Source organism: Bubalus kerabau, chromosome 8, assembly GCF_029407905.1.
Source record: "Bubalus kerabau isolate K-KA32 ecotype Philippines breed swamp buffalo chromosome 8, PCC_UOA_SB_1v2, whole genome shotgun sequence".
NCBI classification, from domain to species: domain Eukaryota; kingdom Metazoa; phylum Chordata; class Mammalia; order Artiodactyla; family Bovidae; genus Bubalus; species Bubalus kerabau.
The window spans coordinates 90,005,429-90,025,775 of NC_073631.1; the positions used below are offsets into that span (position 1 = coordinate 90,005,429).

General features: G+C 38.0%; 1 protein-coding gene across 10 annotated transcripts in view; it reads right to left on the bottom strand.

Annotated features, from left to right (window-relative positions):
* CADPS2 (calcium dependent secretion activator 2) overlaps positions 1 to 20,347 on the bottom strand; it is a 584,066-nt gene that overhangs the window by 10,904 nt on the left and 552,815 nt on the right. For 8 of the 10 annotated variants that reach the window (XM_055590800.1, XM_055590801.1, XM_055590799.1 and 5 more), the window contains one exon: positions 16,844 to 16,951. In XM_055590800.1, coding sequence (XP_055446775.1) covers positions 16,844 to 16,951 — 108 coding nt within the window. Of the gene's footprint in view, positions 1 to 15,820; positions 16,086 to 16,843; positions 16,952 to 20,347 lie in introns of those variants that run through there. The other 2 variants (XM_055590804.1, XM_055590803.1) reach the window with 2 other exon arrangements.

Sequence of the window (20,347 nt, forward strand, 5' to 3'; positions counted from 1 at the left end):
GATGATGATGGCTGGGTAAAAATAAGTGCTTTGCTGGGGAACAAATCTGTGATCTATTTTCTGCTTAAGTGTTTAGCTTTTTTATTGATTATGAATTGGTACAACTAGTTGATATATTTTCATTCTTCTCCAGCTAGTCTCGTCTCAATAGGTGAACAACAGAGAAAAAAAAAAAAAACAACCCACAACCAATACTTTTTAGTGCCCCCAGATATGGAATGGCTAAATTTCCACAGTATGTATGTATTTCTTCATTTATTTCAAGAGAAGCTGTCTGTTTTTATCAGAGTCAAGTCACTGCGTTCTAGAAAATCTCATCTGAGGAAGTATGTACCTCTTAAATGTTAAGATGAATTGAATAAAAGAACAAATAACAGTTTTGAAAAGGTGAAGGTTTTGAAAAATCTGATAAATATAAAGCATCCTTTAAGATCATGTTGTGGCTTTAGAGGGCTACAAAATATTTAGAAAAGTGAATACCTTACAGTTTCACCAGTACATTAAAAAGTAAATATAAATGCTTCTTTATATATGGAGTGCTCCTTTGGTCCACAGTACATCTGTTTGACATAATTAAATTTGTAGTCACTCCCTTCTCATTTCTTAACACTAAAATGTACTTTTGGTGTAATAATTCCATCCTTCCCCCCTCTATTCAAGGCATCCCCCAGAAACAATTATATTTGGCTCCACAAAACAGATCCTCAAAGCACAAGCATTTTGAGAGTTCTAAAGTGTGGATTTTTTGTTGGTTTGGAATAGGATTAAGGGCTCTATTTAAGGAAAACTGAAACCAGTCTATTAGGTTTAGAATATAGGAAGTGTTCAACCCAGTCTACATCTATCAACCAGCTGGACCCAGAGGCATGCAGGAGGACTTAGTTGCTGAGGGCTGGTCGTGAACACACCAGAGAAGGACGTCATCAACACAGAAGCTTCGGGGGCTGAGTACACGGAAGTCCTGTGAGGCTACCATTTACCTGACTGAGCCTCTTGCTTTCTGTATGCCTCGGTTTTCTCATCTGGGATATGAAGGGCAGCTGAGATGAATCTAGCTTTACAATAAGATTCTTATACTCTCCAGAAATACTTTGAGATTAGATTTAACTATCAAAGGAAAGGGCGTGATTAGAAGCAATGCAGCTTGTGATTCCCCTAAAAATGAACAGAAGGGAAAAGCCAAATTGTCTTTTTTTTAAAATGCTGGTTAAATATAGCTTTGTTCATCCAAATATGCAACTCTCGAATTATAGATGTTTCTATTAGATGTTATTTTGTTTTAAATTTATTCATTTTGGCCTTTTAATGAAGAATAGATATTCTACAAAAATGAAACAATAAAGTATAAAGAAGAATAAATGGAATTTATTAAGAACTCTGAAGTATTATTACTATGTTTTATATTAATAATGCTACCTATATTATATAATATATAATAATAATCTGACTATAAAAGTATCCAGTGTTTTTTTTTTAAATGCCTCCATGGGAAGTTCAAGTGCATCAGTTCAATTTTCATTTGATTCTTATACCAACCGTGATGAGATGGTTCTTATTTTCATTTTGCATGGAAACTGAGCTCACAGAGGTAGAAAACTGAGTTTAGGTTAAATAATTTACTTATTTAAGTTTATATAAGTGGCAGGGTTAAGATTCATCTTATATCTATGCTTCAAAGTCTGTGCTCATGACTACTAGGTTATTCCATTTCCTTCTACAAAACAGTCTGTTTCATCAATGAGGTCTCTGCTTTTTTCAGAACAGTTTGGTATTTGTAGCAGACAACTAAGAAAATAGCTCTATCATTCCTGGTAATCATTCCTTCATGGTTATGATGCAGGATTATGAAATAATATAGGAGAAGCTTATTGTTCCAAAGAAGTCCATCACATTTTCTTACAAGTTAATGTAATCTACATTACCAAAGGTATTTGTACACCTGACAATGTAATTACACAATATAATAAATTTTTTGAAGAACCAGACTCTGTTAGGATAACTAACCAACTGGCTCTTGTGCTATGCATTTCCCACATGTTTTCTTCTTAAGTTCCGTATACTCGAATGCTTTTAAAGTGCCATATACTCTAAAACTTAGGAATGCTGAGAAAATCTTTTTTCACTGCAACAAAACAATGTGGAAAGAAGATCCTAGTTCATTCATGAAGGGATTCGATCTATATGTACAGTTTTCTTATTTTTTAAATACAGAACATAGAAGAACTTGACTCATGCTTTTTCCCCTTCTGTGTTCAATAAACTCACATTTAGGGCGATTTTCATTTTTTAGTTCAATGAAAGTGAAAGTGAAGTCACTCAGTCGTGCCCGACTCTTTGCGACCCTGTGGACTGTAGCCTACCAGGCTCCTCTGTCCATGGGATTCTCCAGGCAAGAATACTGGAGTGGGTTGCCATTTCCTTCTCCAGGGGATCTTCCCGACCCAGGGATCGAACCCAGATCTCCCACATTGCAGGCAGACGCTTTAACCTCTGAGCCACCAGGGAAGCTCTATGAGCTTCTATTAGTTTTATGAGGAAGACTGCAAAGCAGAGTTCATGAACACTATGGTGTCTGTTAAGAAGGAGAAAGTGTAAGAAGTGCAAACATGGGAGGTTTGGCATATAGTTGGTACCTAATAAATGCTTGTTGAATGATGAAACATTTTTCCTACTCTTGAAGTTCAGTACTTTTTTCCATTCTTTTTTAAAATGCATGAATGTAATAACTAATATGCTTCCAGATGCATTCAACCCTCTTCAATCATAAAATAGGGTAAGTTATATAATAGGGTAAGTTCCAGAAACTGGGGGTTGCACAAGCTTTTTTCCACTCACCTCTATTTTATTAACTCCCAAATTTCCTTTCTCCCAAAATATCCTGAAAGTAATATTACTTAACTAGCCTATCTATCCTCACACTACACAAAGAGCATTAAAATCAATACTATTCTTCATTCTTCATTATCATCAAGCAGCCAAGTGCCTTTGTAAATTTATTCTGCGGTTCTCTTCCTTGTGCTAAAACGGCCAGGGATTACAAAGTGAAAATTTCAAATCACCAGTTGTTTCCCTCTCCCCTACTTAATGACAAATGATGGAATGCATACTGGTTGGGCTAATCTTTTGACTAATCAATGGTTTGGCTGAACACAGTGGTCAACCCAGTTATAAGGGTATGTGTACTAGTGTGGGATGCAGACATAGAGTGTGAATGATTTATTTGGGGATAAGACCTGTTCATTTGGTTCAGTGACTCACTTTGAGTACTATACATAAAAGTTTGGTCAATATTGCATTTAAATCAATAATGTAGGATCTGGATAAAAATAAATTAGACTCCTGCAATTTCTATTGAATGGTACAAGTTTGAGATAAAACCTCAGTCTGAGAATGAACAGTTAGCCAGTCTTTTTGCTTCAGTTTCCTTATAAAAAATAGGGAAAAAGTATTCCAAAGGTCCTTTTCCAGAGTGTTGTAGGGACTGAAATAAACAGTTATCCCTCTGTCTCTGACTCATGGTGCACTCTCACAGGAAATGAGTGATCTGCTGCTCTGGTAGATACTGGATTTCTCTATACCTACAAGTTTTGGGTAAGTCAATCCCTCTCTTGGGACTTTTATCCCCACGTACATTTCTTTGGCCAGATTCATGACATTGACGACTCCGTTCAACCATCATTTCTCCTATGAAGCCAACACTATCTCTTACCAGGCAGAATTAGAAGCTCCCATATTTTCTGCCTTTAAATCTCTGTACATGTGTCTGTAGAAATACTGCAGAACGTGCTCTATATCTGCCTCAACAGGATGTGAGTATCTATAAGGCAGAAACCGAGTCTTTTTATTAATATCTCTAGACCTTAGCAGGATGTCCAGCACATAACATGTGTTACATATTTTTTGAGGGACTGAATGCTTCTAAAATATTTGGAGATATAATAGTGGCAGGGCAGCTTTTCAATAGACAAAGGATAATATCAGAGCCAGAGGAACTGTTGACTTGAATGAAACATTTCATTAATAGCAAAATAATTTAATGAATGCTAAAGTTGCAGGCATCACCAAAAAGTAAACAACTGCAATTGGCTAATGAAATTTAACACACGACTAAAACAGAACTGAAAATGTGACAGTCTAATTTCATTGTAGGAGATGAACTAAGTAAAGGAGAAAGTACTGTAAACTAATGAACCCCCCATGCCTAGGTACATATGAGAGTATCCACATATAGGAAATCAACACTTCACTGGAAGGACTGATGCTGAAGCTCCAATAATTTGGCCACCTGATATGAAGAGCCAACTCATTGGAAAAGACCCTGCTGCTGGGAAAGATTGAAGGCAGGAGGAGAAGGAGATGAAAGAGGATAAGATGGTTGGATGGCATCACTGACTCAATGGACATGAGTTTGAGAAAACTCCAGGAGATAGTGAAGGACAGGGAAGTCTGGAGTGCTGCAATTCATGGGATCGCAAAGAGTCAGACACAACTTAGCAACTGAAAGACAACAACACAACATATACATTCTTACACACAAGGATATGATAACATTATATGTGCTCAGAGGTTGATGTGCTCAGCTCCAGACTGGTTTTTCAGAGTCTCTCATGCATGCAGCGGACAACCTTTCTGGCATATGCTCAGGGGTATTAGTAGCTGTTCATGGAGGGTATCAAAGGCTGTGGGGCTACCTAGTGTGGTGCTGTCAGGGCTGCCTCGTGAGTTTTCACCACTAAAGGACATGTCCTGGGTGCCTTTAGTGCTTGCTGGTCTTGTGAGAGGTGTATAAAAAAGGCAGAGAACCGCCATGCTGTGGCACTGTGACTCAGACTTGAGTCTGAGTGAACATGAAGAGCCCTCCTGGGAGGTGGCATAAGCCTGGGTTTTCAGCAGAGAATCTCTGAAGGGTAGAGAGGGAGAGCGTGCCCTTGTTGCACCGTCATGGCATTTGATATTGTAAGCACTAGAGCTAGGCACAACTGTTGAATCAGCTCTACATCCTGGCAGGTTTCCAATCATCCACTTGCAACAGAGAGAAATAAAAACAAGTTAAAGATAATCACTATCTCCTATTTGAAAGCTTTCTAAATTTTAATTCTCCACGGTATACTATTTGAAAAAAACAACAACAATGTCTATTCAGTAGGTGAAAATGTGAAACATTTTAATGTAGAAGTTAACTTTTCCAAAAGACCCATTGACCATAAGAATGTAAGTTCCCTTATTAGAGCAGGAACTTGGTCTATCTTACCTAACATTGTATTCTCAGCCTCTAGCAGCAGTATGTGGCTTCGAGAAAGTAAATACTAGTTGTAATTCGAATCCTACCGAGTCATTGTGACAGAGATACTCAGAGATGTGGGACAAAACCAACGCCTGACCTTTTTTATTTTTTTGGCTGTGGAGCATGTGGGATCTTATTAATAGTTCCCTAACCAAGGACTGAACCTTTGTCATCTGCATTGCAAGTGTGGAGTCTTAACCACTGGGCCACCAGGGAAGTCTCTATGCTTAACCTTCCAGTCTCAATACTTACCACCATTTCTTACACATCCTAATTGAGAGATCAACTGGATTTGTTTTCTAGATCTTATGCACCCAAAACATGAAATGAACAATTTGACATTAATAAACATATATTTTATGTGTATAATATAGGCAGTAACTAAGGAGAAAGGAAAGGAAAATGAAGTCGCTCAGTTGTGTCTGACTCTTTGCGATCCCATGGACCGTAAGCTACCAGGCTCCTCTGTTCATGGGATTTTCTAGGCAAGAGTACTGGAGTGGGTTGCATTTCCTTCTCCAGAGGATCTTCCCGACTCATGGATTGAACCCAGGTCTCCCACGTTGCAGGCAGACACTGTACCATCTGAGCCACCAGGAAAGCCAGAACTAAGGAGAAAGTCAACAAGAAATGTGTGGAGTATATGGAGCCAAATTTATGAGGATCAGTAGAGCAAAAGTATGGGAAAACTTTCCATGAGAATGTATAAATAGGAAGGTGTACAGCCACATTCAAATACTACATCCTATTCCTGGCAAATAGAAGGGAAAACAATGGAAAGTAACAGACTTTATTTTGTTGGGCTCCAAAATCACTGCAGATGGTGACTGTAGCCATGAAATTAAGACACTTGCTCCTTGGGAGAAAAGCTATGACAAACATAGACAGTGTATTAAAAAGCAGAGATATCACTTTGCTGACAAAGGCCTGTCTAGTTAAAGCTATGGTTTCTCCAGTAGTCATGTATGGATGTGAGAGTTGGACCATAAAGAAGGCTGAGAGCCAAAGAACTGATGTTTTTAAACTGTGTGTTGAAGACTCTTGAGAGTCCCCTGGACTGCAAGGAGATCAAACCAGTCACTTCTAAAGGAAATCAGTCCTGAATATTCATTGGAAGGACTGATGCTGAAGCTGAAGCTCCAATAATTTGGCCACCTGATGAGAAGAACTGACTCATCTGAAAAGACCCTGCTACTGGGAAAGGTTGAAGGCAAGAGGAGAAGGGGGTGGCAGAAGATGCAATGGTTTGATGACATCACCGACTTGATGGACATGAGTTTGAGTAAGCTTCTGGGAGACGGTGAAGGACAGGGAAGCCTGGCGTGCTGCAGTCCATGCGGTCGCAAAGAGTCAGACAAGACTTAGTGACTGAACCACAATAACGAATTCCTGACTCTAAAAGCCTAAGCATGACACAGAGCATTTTGAGAAGATTCAAAGGACAGCCCCCCAAAAGATTAAAGGGCTAGAAAAGGGGCCTATGATGAAAAGTTGAGCAAATAGGGATTATTTATCCTGGAGTAGACAAGGATGACAGGTGTCTTACTAACAGTCTTCATATATAGGAAGGATTATTCCCTAGAGATGCTGGCTACCTACTTTTTGTTCTCCACTGAGAAGAAAAGGGGAAATGGGCTTAAAAAACAGCATGAAGAATTTAGGTGAGGTAAGGATTAGAACTTGCTTTATTTCAAATAAAACATTTTGCCCATTTTAAGAGAGTGAAATTTAGATGGTGTCTTACTTAGGGCTGGGCTGAGATCAAGAAATTGAGGGCTCTTGAGTTTAGGTAAGTACCTGTGAAAATTGTTTATAGAGTTTCCTTTCAATGAGTTTAACAAACACCCCGTTTTGCCACAATGATGTTGGTTTACTACAACAGCTGCTTCCTGACACAGACTTTGTTTTTAGTTGGACTTAGTCAACGGTGGCATTTTGGCTGCCACTCCTGTGCTCACTTGTGAATGGCACCCACCATGTAGATGAGGCTGCAGGGGAGGCTTGCAGAGGACGTGTTTGATGGAGGAGGAGATCAACAAGCCACCACAGAAAATGGCTTTAAAGCCATGTGTCATTTGCTTATGAAGTCGGGTTTGAAGAGAAGGAGAATGGTAGCCACCATTTCTATGAAAACATCACACTGGCCAACTGATGGCGATGGCTGGTCTCAGGGGAGCCCTGGGTAGTTTCATTAATAGGTCACTGGGAGCCAGCTGCAGTGCAAGTATGCAAAGCCACCGAGGAAAAGCCAGGCTGTGTGTGGAGAAGCAAGAGTTTCCAGACCATCATCCATGTGAAAGCAGCAAGCAATCAATACTAAATAACTTTTGAACTGCTCAACATGTTGCTTGTAATTATTTCAACTATCTTTGATAAAATCAGGAGGGGGAATATTCTGATTTCTTCCATGACTATTAAGTTACTGTCACTGGCTTGGGTGAATGAAAGCAAATACACATTTATGCATTTGATGTTTAGAAAAATTTCTTGAGGAAAATGCAAGTTTTGACATCTTCGGTTCATCAGAGAGAGTTTTACCATGGTGAAGTGATTTTAAGTGATCAACCCCAATTTTTTTTTCTCCTATTCAAGCAAAAACCTCAGATCAGTTCACAAGTGAGATTTTTTTTTTTTTTTTTAAATTCTGACCACAATTAAAGGTGAGTTAAGGCTCTGGTGGAAATCTAAAGAGCATCAGCAAAATCTGAGCACTGCTCAGCTTTTGAATTGCTTTTCTACTTTTTAGTTCTTTTAAATGGTTTTCTATGGCAGGAACATTTTTCTTAATTAGTCACAGCTAATTAGTGTTCTGGCATAGACAAGTAATCAGAAATGTCAGAGCTGCAAGGCTACATCTCCCTAATCCTTTGATAATAATTTAGCCTCCTGGGAGGGCCCCAAGCTGCGGTAAGTAGTGACTGACAATAAGGCAAAATTAGGTGGGCAGCAGACCATTAGGATAGAAAAATAAAAAGCACTACCCGATCCTGCTGAGCACCATCAGGCAACTAACTGCACTGCCAGATGAGGTGCCTGTTTAAGCCTGTGTTGTTAATTAGCCTGATTCTACCAGACCTGCCACATATGTCCAGGTGCCTCATGCAAAGATGTGTATTTCTGGGCATGTGCCAAATGACAATTGTGTCCCGTGATCACATTTCAAGAATCTAAGGGAGAAGTCCACATATTTCTTGAAGATTCTTTTGAATTATCAAAGAAATAAGATCAACCAGCTACAATACATTTTTTTTCTGGTGGAGTTTCTTTTAGGCAATTAGGCATGCTTAGCTCAGGTTTCTTAGGTCTTCATTCACCAACAGCTTAGATTCAAATGAGGGCCTTTGGCCGTGAGGAGCCGCGTCTGGACTTGCCAAAGTTATTCTGGCACACACTGTACATCTAAAGTAGATTCTTTCATAAATTCTTACACTTACAAATGATAACTCAATATTAAAATAAAGATGATTAACTAAAATGAATGAGACAGCTGTAATTTGAGAGCAGAGGTTTTGAAGAGAAATAAACTTGGCGGGGGGAAGCAGTTAAGGAGCAAGGTTTGTATGCCATTTACTAAAGCAGACATGACCATATATAGAACAAGTGTTGACTACAACTGTCTTAAAAGAGGTCAAACAACTTCTATGTGAGTACAAATACTGTGGATAAAATAAAGTGTGAACAAATACATATAATTACATTAAAAAACACCCCCTGGAAAACAGTATATTAAAGCTGCTAAATAAGAAATTGTTAAAATGTAGGAGAGGCGACATGCCAGTCCTATGAACATGGATAAGAAACAGTCAAGCTTCTGATCTACCTTTAGTGCACAGGGTGACCCCAGGGTATTAAACATAACAGTGGGTAGAAATAAATGATCTTAGTCTCAAGTACATCACTGAGCTTACATCATTCATCTTTTCTAGTGATGGAAAAGCAAAATAATGGTTAGGACATGAGAGTGAGAGCAACGTTTGATTTTGATTGTTGATAGGAAAATCATGGATGGGTCCAAGTTAATGTTTTATATTTGACTTCTTTTTACATAGAGACAACATTGAAGAGAAAATACTCTGTAATCAGAATCTATACTGATTTAGTGGTTCCCAGCCTTTTTGGCACCAGGGACTGGTTTTGTGGAAGACAATTTTTCTATGGACTAGGGAGGGGGGTACAGTTTTGGAATGATTCAAGAAGATTACATTTATTGTACCCTGTATTTCCATTGTTGTCACATCAGCTCCACCTCAGATCAGCAGGCACTAGATCCCTGAGGTTGGGGACCCTTGGATGTAACAACTTGTTTGTCACTTGAAAGTGAAATAACATTGAAAAGAGGAAAACTGTTATTTTAAAATCAACAGTCATATATGAGCAAATGTATCTATCATATTATGGAATTATAAGAAATGCAAGAAGGCAAAGAAGCCCTCTGGGTCTTACTGGGTTCCAGCTTTTGTTTATAATGAGGCTGATTACACATACAAAGAAATTCATCCAAGGAATATGACTGAAAAAGTAGATGGTCAGTTCTAATATATTCTACTGTCTATTAATAGCAGCCATTCTTACTCCTGTTTTGTGGATTTCAAGTATTTCTGGCAAACCAATGAAATAAATTTAATTTTTAAATAAGAATAGTAGCATCAATCTTACTGAGGATGAATAAATTCTTGAATCAAAAAGATTGGGCATGGGTGTGAAACACAGAACTCTAAAACTCTGAGTCCACAGTTTTTTTATTTGGGAGTCCAGAGATAAACAAGAGGTAGAAGTGCAAAATTAGTTTTATTTTGAAAAGCATATTCACTTGCAAGAGTTTCATTTTTTTCCCCCCTTACCATATCTTAAAATGGCCATGAAACTCTTTTCTTTTTTTGGAGTCCAGAGATAAACAAGAGGTAGAAGTGCAAAATTAGTTTTATTTTGTAAAGCATATTCACTTGCAAGAGTTTCATTTTTTTCCCCTCTTACCATATCTTAAAATGGCCATGAAACTCACTGACATTTTTGAAGTTAGTTTTACTTAAAATGCTTAGAGTTTCTTTACCAAAAAGAATCCTTTTCAAGGAAAGTCCTGAAAATTAATCCTTTACAAAGCACTATGTGGATGAATATCACTGATTAACTATCATTTAAAGGATTACTTTTAACTTTAGAAGACATCACAACACAATTAAAAAAAAAATCTCGTTGAGATGAAACTCCTCAACAATTAAATATTTAATCAGTTTATAACACAAGAGAATGCTTAATCTGCATGATTTACCAATTAAAGACTGCACCCTGATGTGTCTTCAGCAACATGAGAGCTAAAACAAAATTGTCTCAGAGGGTCTCAAGATGGGCAATGCCTTGTAAAGGCACAAACGTTTAGAGAGTTAGGTAGGTTTAGTGTCTCTCCCAGACAACGGGATGCACTTCTGTTGACCTCTACTAGCCTCAGCATTTGGGATATTCTTGGACATTGTAAGTGACCACAGAGGGCGCTCTTGTGAAAATTACTGTGAGCGTCAGTTTTGATTTCTGAAACTTCACGACTTTTCAGCCCAGAGACTCAAAGCTCTCTGGGAAAGTGTCCAGCCTCTCTGCTGACCCACGGGTACCTGGGGCAAGCTCTGTGTTTCCTGAAACCTGACAGCGTGAGAAGAAAACTCATAGGAGGCATTAAAAATGGGACTTGTGCTGCATGCTCAGTTGTATCTGACTCTCTGCAACCCTATGGACTATAGCCTGCCAGGCTCCTCCATCCATGGGATTTTAAAGGCAAGAATTCTGGAGTGGATTGCCATTCCCTTCTCCAAAAAAAGAAAAGCATTGCCATGGTTTTACATTGGAATCAGACAAGTTGTAAATGGCTTTGATTTGCTAGCATTTTTTAAACAGCTACTGACAATGATGTTTTATAAGTTGGGATAAGAGAGATTACCTCTAAAGCAGAACTTCTTCTGGTAAATCCATATTCTCTTCTGCTAGAGAACTTCCTTTAAATTTCACTGACTCAGATAAGACACAGTTTTTTAATGTGTCTTAAGGTAAATTTAACATGTGAGATTTTTTTTTCCCATTGGCTAAATTCAAAATACAATGATAATCACTAAGTTTAATTATTTTCTTTTTCAAAAGTATAGTCAAAGCTATGGTTTTTTTCCAGTAGTCATGTATGGATGTCATTGGAAAAGATCCTGATTCGGGGAAAGATTGAAGGCAAAAGAAGAAAGGGGTGGTAGAGGATGAGATGGTTAGACAGCATCTTGACTCACTGGACATAAATCTGAGCAAATTCCAGGAGATAGCAAAGGACAGGGAAGCCTGGCATGCTGCAGTACATGGGGTCACAGAGTTGGACATGACTTAGTGACCAAACAACAAAATAGTTGCTATGTAATATTATTTTAAGGCTTCCCAGGTGGCACTAGTGGCAAAGAACTCTCCTGCCAATGGAGGAGACATAAGAGATGTGGGTTCAGTGCTTGGGTTGGGAAGATCCCTTGGAGAAGAACATGGCAGTCCGCTCTAGTATCCTTGCCTAGAGAATCCCATTGACAGAGTAGCCTGGCAGGTTACACACCACAGGGTCGCAAAGAGTCAGACAAGACTGAAGCAACTTAACACACACAATATTGTATATTACAGGTGTACATGTAGTAACTTACAATTTTTAAAGGTTATACTACATTCAGGGAAGCCTGGCTGCTGCTGTCTATGGGGTCACCAAGAGTCAGACATAATGACTGAACAACAACAGATGCTATAAAATATTGGCTTTATTTCCCATGTTGTACAATATAAGCTACAAGAATATATTGTGCAATTCCGGGAATATTATATTCACATATAGATTTCAGTATGTGTATCACTTGACAAGCAAAGACAGCCTCTATTTAAGATATTCTGGTCATTCTGAAAGACTTAACATGAATATAGAATATACGGGTTCCAACTATTTTTCTACCTGTAGGATTCAGAACCATGGTGGTAGCTGTATAGAATATCAAATGACATTCCTTATGTAGAATCTCTTTTCTACTTATCTACTGTAACTGCTACTGCTTCTTGCTTTCACCTGGCCATCACAAAAACACTTTAGAACTGTCTGCTACTCCGGGGTACAAGACTTGGCATGCAAGCAACCCAGTAACTTTTGTCACCACTGCTGAAATTAAAACTATTTAAAATCTGGAGGGGATTTCAGAAACCATCTGGAGTTCTAGACCAACTTCTTTGGTTTACATGTGCTATCTATACTGAGTTTCAGACAGGTAACAGAACTTCTTGAAGTGCACTTATCCAGTCAATGGCAGAACTATGGCTAGAACTCAGGTTTCTAGATTCCTGGTCCAGTCCTCTTCCTCCAAACACTGTTTTATCATTTCAAATTCTGTAAATCTGAAGCTGTTGTTCAGTCACTCAGTCATGTCTGACTCTTTGCGCCCCATGGACTGTAGCACTCCAGGCTTCCCCGTCCTTCACCATCTCCCAGAGCTTGCTCAAACTCATGTCCACTGAGTTGGAAGTATGGTAGGCATAAGATGGACTTTGAAACTAGAGTGACACAATTTCAAAGTCTGATTTAGTATGTAACAAGTCTTTTATCATCTCTGGATGGGACATTTCTTAACCTGAAAATAAGGCTAGAATGGGGGTGGCAGCATCTACCCACATGGCTTCCCAGGTGGCACTAGTGGTAAAAGAACTCACTTGCAATGCAGGAGACAAAAGAGACACAGGTTCAATCCCTGGGTTGGGAAGATCCCATGGAGAAGGAAATGGCAACCCACTCCAGTATTCTTGTCAGAAGAATTCCATGGACAGAGGAGCCTGGTGGGCTACAGTAATAGGGTCACAAAGAGTAGAACCTGACTGAAGCGACTTGGCACGCATGCAAGCATCTACCCAGGTTAGAGATGATACAGGTCAAGAACCTAGCACCTTTCTTGGTACATGGAGGTGCCCTAGGAATAGCAGTGATGACAGGTAAGGCCACAGGTATAATTTTGACACTGAAAAAATTAGGAATCTATTGGGTTGGCCAAAAAGTTTGTTCGGTTTTAAGTAACAATAAAAGTCATATTTTTTCATTTTCACGATGAATTTTACTGAACAATGCATTCACTAACTGAACAACTTTTTGGCCAACCTAATGCCTTAGTCAAACCCAGTACCTTCTGTTAAATATGGTATCTGCCATCATTTACTGAACATTTTTCTGAAGTTATTTCTGTTTAAAACAGAAAGTGTTTTATAAGTTTAACTTGTGGAGCAAAGCAGAATGTCTTGATATCTGTTCTGATATTAATCATGATCTTCAAATGATACTTTAGTTTTAATACTTCAAGATTTGACCTAAAAGTCTAAGATTATCCTATTTATGGCCTTTTAGATAATATATATTTTAGTCACCTCCCTCTTTCACACATTGAAGAAACCAAAAAAACTTCCATAGAAGCTAAAACAATAATCACAGCAATGTAGGATGCTCAGAAAGAAGGGTGATGGCGTATGGCTGTGTGGGCTGCTCATGGACAATGATAGGAGGTACCATTCTCCTTCATGGTACAGCCCCAAAACAATGGACACAAATCTAGGGCAGTGCCCATCTTTTTGGACCTTAGTCAGTGGTACAATTATTTAAACAGAACCCTAAGGTATTTAGTCAGAAATATTAGGAACTATTATCAGGCTTCCCAGGTGGTGCCAGTGGTAAAGAACCTGTCACCCAATGCAGGAGACACAAGAGGTTTGAGCCCCTAGTCAGGAATATTCCCCCGGAGAAGGGAATGGCCACCCACTCCAGTATTCTTGCCTGGGAAATCCCATGGACAGAAGAGCCTGGAAGGCTACAGTCCATAGGGTTGCAAAGAGTCAGACACGACTGAGCACATATCTCCCTTCAAATTAGGAACTATTAAGATGCTTCATTAATCAAAAAGATTTTAAGACCAGGAACACCATGAGTAATTTATTATTACTCTTAGGACAAGTTTCACAGAATTTTCAGCAGTCTTTTCCATGCATGGGGCATCACGCAGAAAAAGATTCTTTAGTAAAACACCTGATTTCTTTTTTAAAGCATTGGTATTGGAGGCAGGATCAGTGCTTTGTAGAATAATTGATTTATATAGAAATATTAGTATATATTCTAAATGAAGCAAATTTCTTTTGGATAAAAAGCATATCCTTTATAAGGAATGAAGCTCTCTTTCTGTAGCCCCTGTACTCTTACCTGGGTTGGTTAAAACCCCTATATAATGGCTCACTGCTGTGTGTGTGCGTGTGTGTACACATTTTCCTTTGCATCTGAAGGTGGGAGGCTCCATTCCCTTACTTATTCAGGAAACACTTTAATTGGAATAGCAAAAGTTTGTCACTGATGCCTGAATAAAATTGTTCCTTTCAATCTTTATCTGTAATAGACTCAGGTTGCTAACAGTATTTATAGGGTCATTATTTTCAACTGCTTCTTGACACCTAACAATATTATTTTAAGCTACAGCCAAGTGGATTTCCAATAATTATATAATGTCTCTTGGTAATGATTTGTTGCTTAAGATACACATTCTACTTTACCTTTCAACACATACTTGATAACCTCTCATTTACTAACTGTAATTGAGGCAAATTCAGTCTTAGCTAATTAGGGGCTCTTAGTACCCCCTCATCTATGTTATTCTTGATGACCTATCAATAGAATTAGAGTCTACTTTTTTGTTTTTAATTACAGTAATACAAGTGTGCAACTTAAAATTATTAGAATGTTTAAGGACACTGTAACTATTTTACAAATAACAAGTCCAATGCCCTACTGGGGATATTCAAAATGACAAAAGCTTCACAACCAAAACAGAATGGTTTTTGGTTATGGGTTCCTTTTAGAAGCAAACCCAAGCCATGTCTGATGCTTAGGCATTGGAAGGAAAGCGCAATATACACCTACAGCCACGACAATAGAATAAGCACATCATTTTAATGTTGGCCTCTTGGCATCTACTTTAGTTAGCTCCCTTTGTTAACTGCTGCCATACAAAAGTCTCAAAAGAAGTTTGGTGAATGGACGGGAGTTGAAGTGGGAAATATTTTCATGAAGAAAGAAATTCTACCTCTGTTACAAACTGAGGATGAGTTCTGTAGTAAAAAGGTCACCAAGACAAAAAATTGAAGATGTTAAGAAATGTGTAACACACAGAGACACACACACACAGACATGCGTAGTGGGCTATTTGTAGAATGACTCTACCATTTTTTCAACACAGAAAATGTGCTTCCACTATACCAAGAAGAAACATAATGGGAATAACACAAACTCTTCTTTTCTGTTCAACAGTTTTGAAAATTACCACATAAGCAAAAAAAAGTAAAAGAGAACTTGGAAGTGAAACATATGCTCGTAAATTCAGAGCAACACCAAATGGAAGCAGAAGTTGCTAATACGGTTTCAGTATTTTGTAAAAGAGCCAGCTGGATGGATGATAATTTTTCTACCCCTGCAGGGCATCAAAGCTTTTCGGAAATCATTCTCTTCACACATATTAACACTTAGCTTATTAAAACAGATGATACTTTTATTGTAAAACAGCCCGGGTAGAGGCTAGAAACATAAAATACGAAAGAGAAGGCTCATTGTGACCACCCAACCTGACAAACAGCAAACACTGACATGACAGACCATGGTGGAGAGGATGACGTGGCAAGACCTCCTGTAACTGCCACAGCTGAAGTGTCACACGAGGCCTGTGAATTGCTGTTGTGAAAACATTTGCAGTAACTTGCATAATTAAATGAAACTGCCAGAAAAGCATTTCTAAAATGCAGAGAAGATGTACATAAATAAATACAGTTCAGAGCAAATATTACACGTCAGAATCAGCAATGGAATGGATTATGCAAAGTTATGTCATCAGCAAAGTACCATTTCCTTTGAACTGACTGCTGCCTAATTACAAATAAGTGACAACATTGTTATTGAAATGGACTGCTCTCTTAATGAAACTTGTGGATCAAGGCAGCTAAAACTACAACCTCCCCTTCCTAGGAGCTGCCATGCCTCTGTGAAGACCTCCATGAGACCAGAGCAGCATTCTAGCTGTTAGCAAACCTTAGTGCTGGAAAACAAGATGAAAAGGCACACTAACAGTGCAGGGGCAGATATCTGGCTTTACCGAGACTTATTTCTTTGTTTGCATGAAGAATATCATATTGACTTAAGAAAAACTTTTATAGTGGGGCCGAATATATTACAGTATGATTCTGTTTACAGATTGCAGCAAAGGCAATTGATGTAAGCTGTACACAATGGTAAACTGGATATCATCTTGCTTGCTAAAATGAACCTTCAAATGATTTTGAGATTCTCATTCTAATAGAGACAATTTCAAGTATAGGAAAAAAAATCTATTAAGACTTCTGTCAGCAGTCTAAGAAACAAAACAATAAACTATTAGCTGTGTAGAAGAAAAAAAAGGAAAGAAAAAGTGATTTGCAGACACAGCCTCAAAATGCAACTTTTCCCTTCGCAGTACATCTACAATGCCAGCTGGCTCTGGAAGAGTAGCTACTTACATCGAACAACTTTTCTATGTACATTTCCTCATTGACCTTTTCTCGAAGAATGTCTTGATTTTGCCGAACAAACATAATATAGGTATCTGCCAGATCCATTCCTGGTTTCTGTTGTGAGGAAAAAGCACGGGGAATAGAACAATATTAGGTTTTGATTGTGAAAATTTATTTAATCACCACCCTAGAAAAGCATTCATTATATTTCAAAAGTTACACTAGAAAAATATGCTTAAGATCAACAATTGTCGTCGTTCCGTTGCCTAGTCGTGTCCGACTCTTTGTGACCCTATGGACTGCAGCACTCCAGGCCTCTCTGTCCCTCACCGTCTCCTGAAGCTTGCCCAAGTTCATGCCCATTGCATCAGTAATTAAAGAAAAAAGATCAACAATGGACACCTTCAAACTCCATAATTGAAGTAAATAAAAGTTTATTATTGAGGTCTATAACTTGAGATCATAGTTATTGTTCATCATTTAAATGATTAGAAATATGTGGTTGTAAGATAGTAGATACCTTTTTTAAAAAATGGCTACCTTGCAAAGCCAATACGCTGAGTATAAATAGATAAGCTTTTCTAAAAATTCCCATAATCAATAATCATTTCTTAATTGCAACTACAACTTCTTTTTCATCATTTCTGGCTCATTTATCCATATATATATTTAAAAAATGTTAGCTTTCCTTGGGTTGCATTCCTCAACTACTATGGGTGTTCAAGGAATAGAAAATAAGTTTTCTTATTAGGAAGATATTGAACAAAAAACATTTAATGCATTACAAAATGAAATGCAAATCAAAATTTTGTGGGTTATCCATGGCTTCTGCTCATCCATGTTTATCAATACTACCTCAAGGACTTATTTTAGAAATGTGATAAGACTATGGATGAACTAGTCTCCCATGAAGAGCCAAAGGTGTGGACTAGCTAACTTTCCAAAGTTATCCAACATTTCACATCTTCTAATGTTAGATGAGACAGGGCAGTTAATAAAAGTCCTCCTTGCTATGGAATCTACAAAATCTGCACAAGGAGGGGACAGAACTCTGAATGGTTCCTAAGGAGTATTCCTTCTAAACTTATCTTTAGTTCTTTACAGAGTTTCACATAGCTTGACTAGATGATTTGTATACTCTATACCTGGAGTTGATTCATAGTCTGTACTGAGTTATTCATTTAATTAGAATAGGGCAATAATATGATGAAATGGTAAAACTGATGCCCAAATAAGTCAGTCAGTTGTGCATCATTTCATATGTGTAGGATGCACTTAAATAAGCCATCAATGGACTCTTCACAAAAGTAAATAACATAAGGAAATCAGGTGAAAGAGGATGTGAATCATTTAACTACTCAGGAAGATCCCCTGGAGAAGGAAATGGCAAACCACTCCAGTACCCTTGCCTGGAAAATCCCATGGATAGAGGAACCTGGTGGGCTGCAGTTCATGGGGTTTCAAAGAGCTGGGCATGACTGAGTTACTAACACACTGCAGGAAAGACAAGATATACCTCTGAGTGATGTTAGGACAGTGGTCATGCCTTTTCCTTAAATGAAAGACAGAAAGTTCTTATCACTTCTTTTTTTGGGGGGGAGGGATAATAGTTTATATACAATGATAAAACTGCGCATCTCTTAACGAGTGCACAGTGCAGACATTGGCATATCTCACTGATAAAAATTAATTTGACTTTTTGCTAATGAAGTTATTTCTGGGCAATGAAAATCCCAGGAAGTACTTACTGTTCTTATACTTAGCCTAAAGGGAAATTTATATCACATACACTGAAGGATACTTTCAAACATAACCTTGATATAACAAAATTCACGACCAGTTATAACCAGAAACAACTATTTATATAAACGTCTTTATTAATCTTTCCTTCAAGAGCATTCCTACACAATGCAGAAAATATATTCCAAACTTTCCAAACTCATTTTGCTGTTTTTCTACATAATTCTCACCAGCAATGTTTGAAAGTTTAAATAATTGCAAGGGTACTCAAGAGAAACCTAGGCGATTTTCTTCTTTGGGGGCAAGTGGTGTTATATTGAGATTTCCAGTGAAAAGGCAGGGTAATTTGTACAGGATTATTAGCTACTATTAACAGCTGAAGCCCATAAGATAAGGATCTCTCTCCGTGTCTCTCAAACTTTGTCAAAACACTAAAAATTAGTACATTCAGAAAACATACTGCTGCAGAATGAAAAGGACCGAATAATTTTCTATGTATGATAACAAGTCAGTTCCACCTGTGAGTTTCAGTCAAGTGCGTGGAAAGGAAATGCTATGATATGTATAATTCCAAGGCAGCAGGGTTTTGCCCATCTGGACTGAGAGTTAAAGAATAAACACAGGAGAGGCTTGCCTCCTCCACCATTTCTCCTCACCCCACCCCATTTTTATTTCTGCCTTTCAAAAGAGGAGTATGCTTATAAGTTTATACTAGTTAAACACTGGACCCATCAGACTCACTGGAAACTGAGTTATAGCCAGGTGAAATGGAGAATGATGCCTTTATACACCTGCCACAGACTCGGAAGGTAATTTTCTGTTTTCTTGATCACTTTTAAGATAACATTAGACATCATGAAACATTGTCCAAGAAAAACTTATCTTTTGCCACCTGAAACTAACAGACACTTTACAATTTAAGCCTAAAAGAAAACTCTGTGCTGTTCTCTTTGGCAGACCGAAGGGCTGTTAATACTGAAATGTGTAAGCTGAGACAGTTCTACAACTAAGAAAATTAGAATCCCTGGTTGGGGGTGTGAAGTAAGGCTCATTTAAGTTTATTTCAACAAATTAAGTGTCGTCTTTTTCTTCTTGAAATTACATTTTCTCCCCTTTGGCAAATTAAGCTCCGCTTGCCCAGTAAACACAACCTACAATTTTTACATTCCTCATTAGCATTATTTCTTCCTTTATCTTTGAGCTGTTTACCTATTCTTGAAACTGTGACATACGGGAATTTCACACCTAGTGAATATATTTTCATGTAGCTTGTGGCATGAGACTATAATCATTAAAAGAATATACACAAGTAAGAATAACTGCAACAGCTGGTGACATTTACCAATTAGAATTATAGTTCTTTAAAACACTTTATCGTTCCTTTGGTGTATGAAGGGTAATTATCTCTGATAAATTGCTGAAAAAGATATAATTTTCCTTTTAAACAGTTTCTACTTACAGTACAAATGTGTTTGGATAGAAGACATTATCGCTGGCTCAGTGCTCCTTCGTGCTAAGACTCTTGCTTTATGGCAGTAAAATTTACATACTTTGGAAGTCACTGTGTCTCATTCCATTAATACACATTATCTTATTAGGAAATAAAGTTTAGTTAGAAAACAAAAACTGAACACACTTGGTTCAGTTTTCACTTTCTGGTGCGTAAATGAAAGGCATGCATGCAGCCAGATAGAACACTGCTACGCATTTTGGTGCAAGTGGGTGTCCTCAATCTTATCAAAGGAACAGTCAGTTCAACTTCAACAGCTG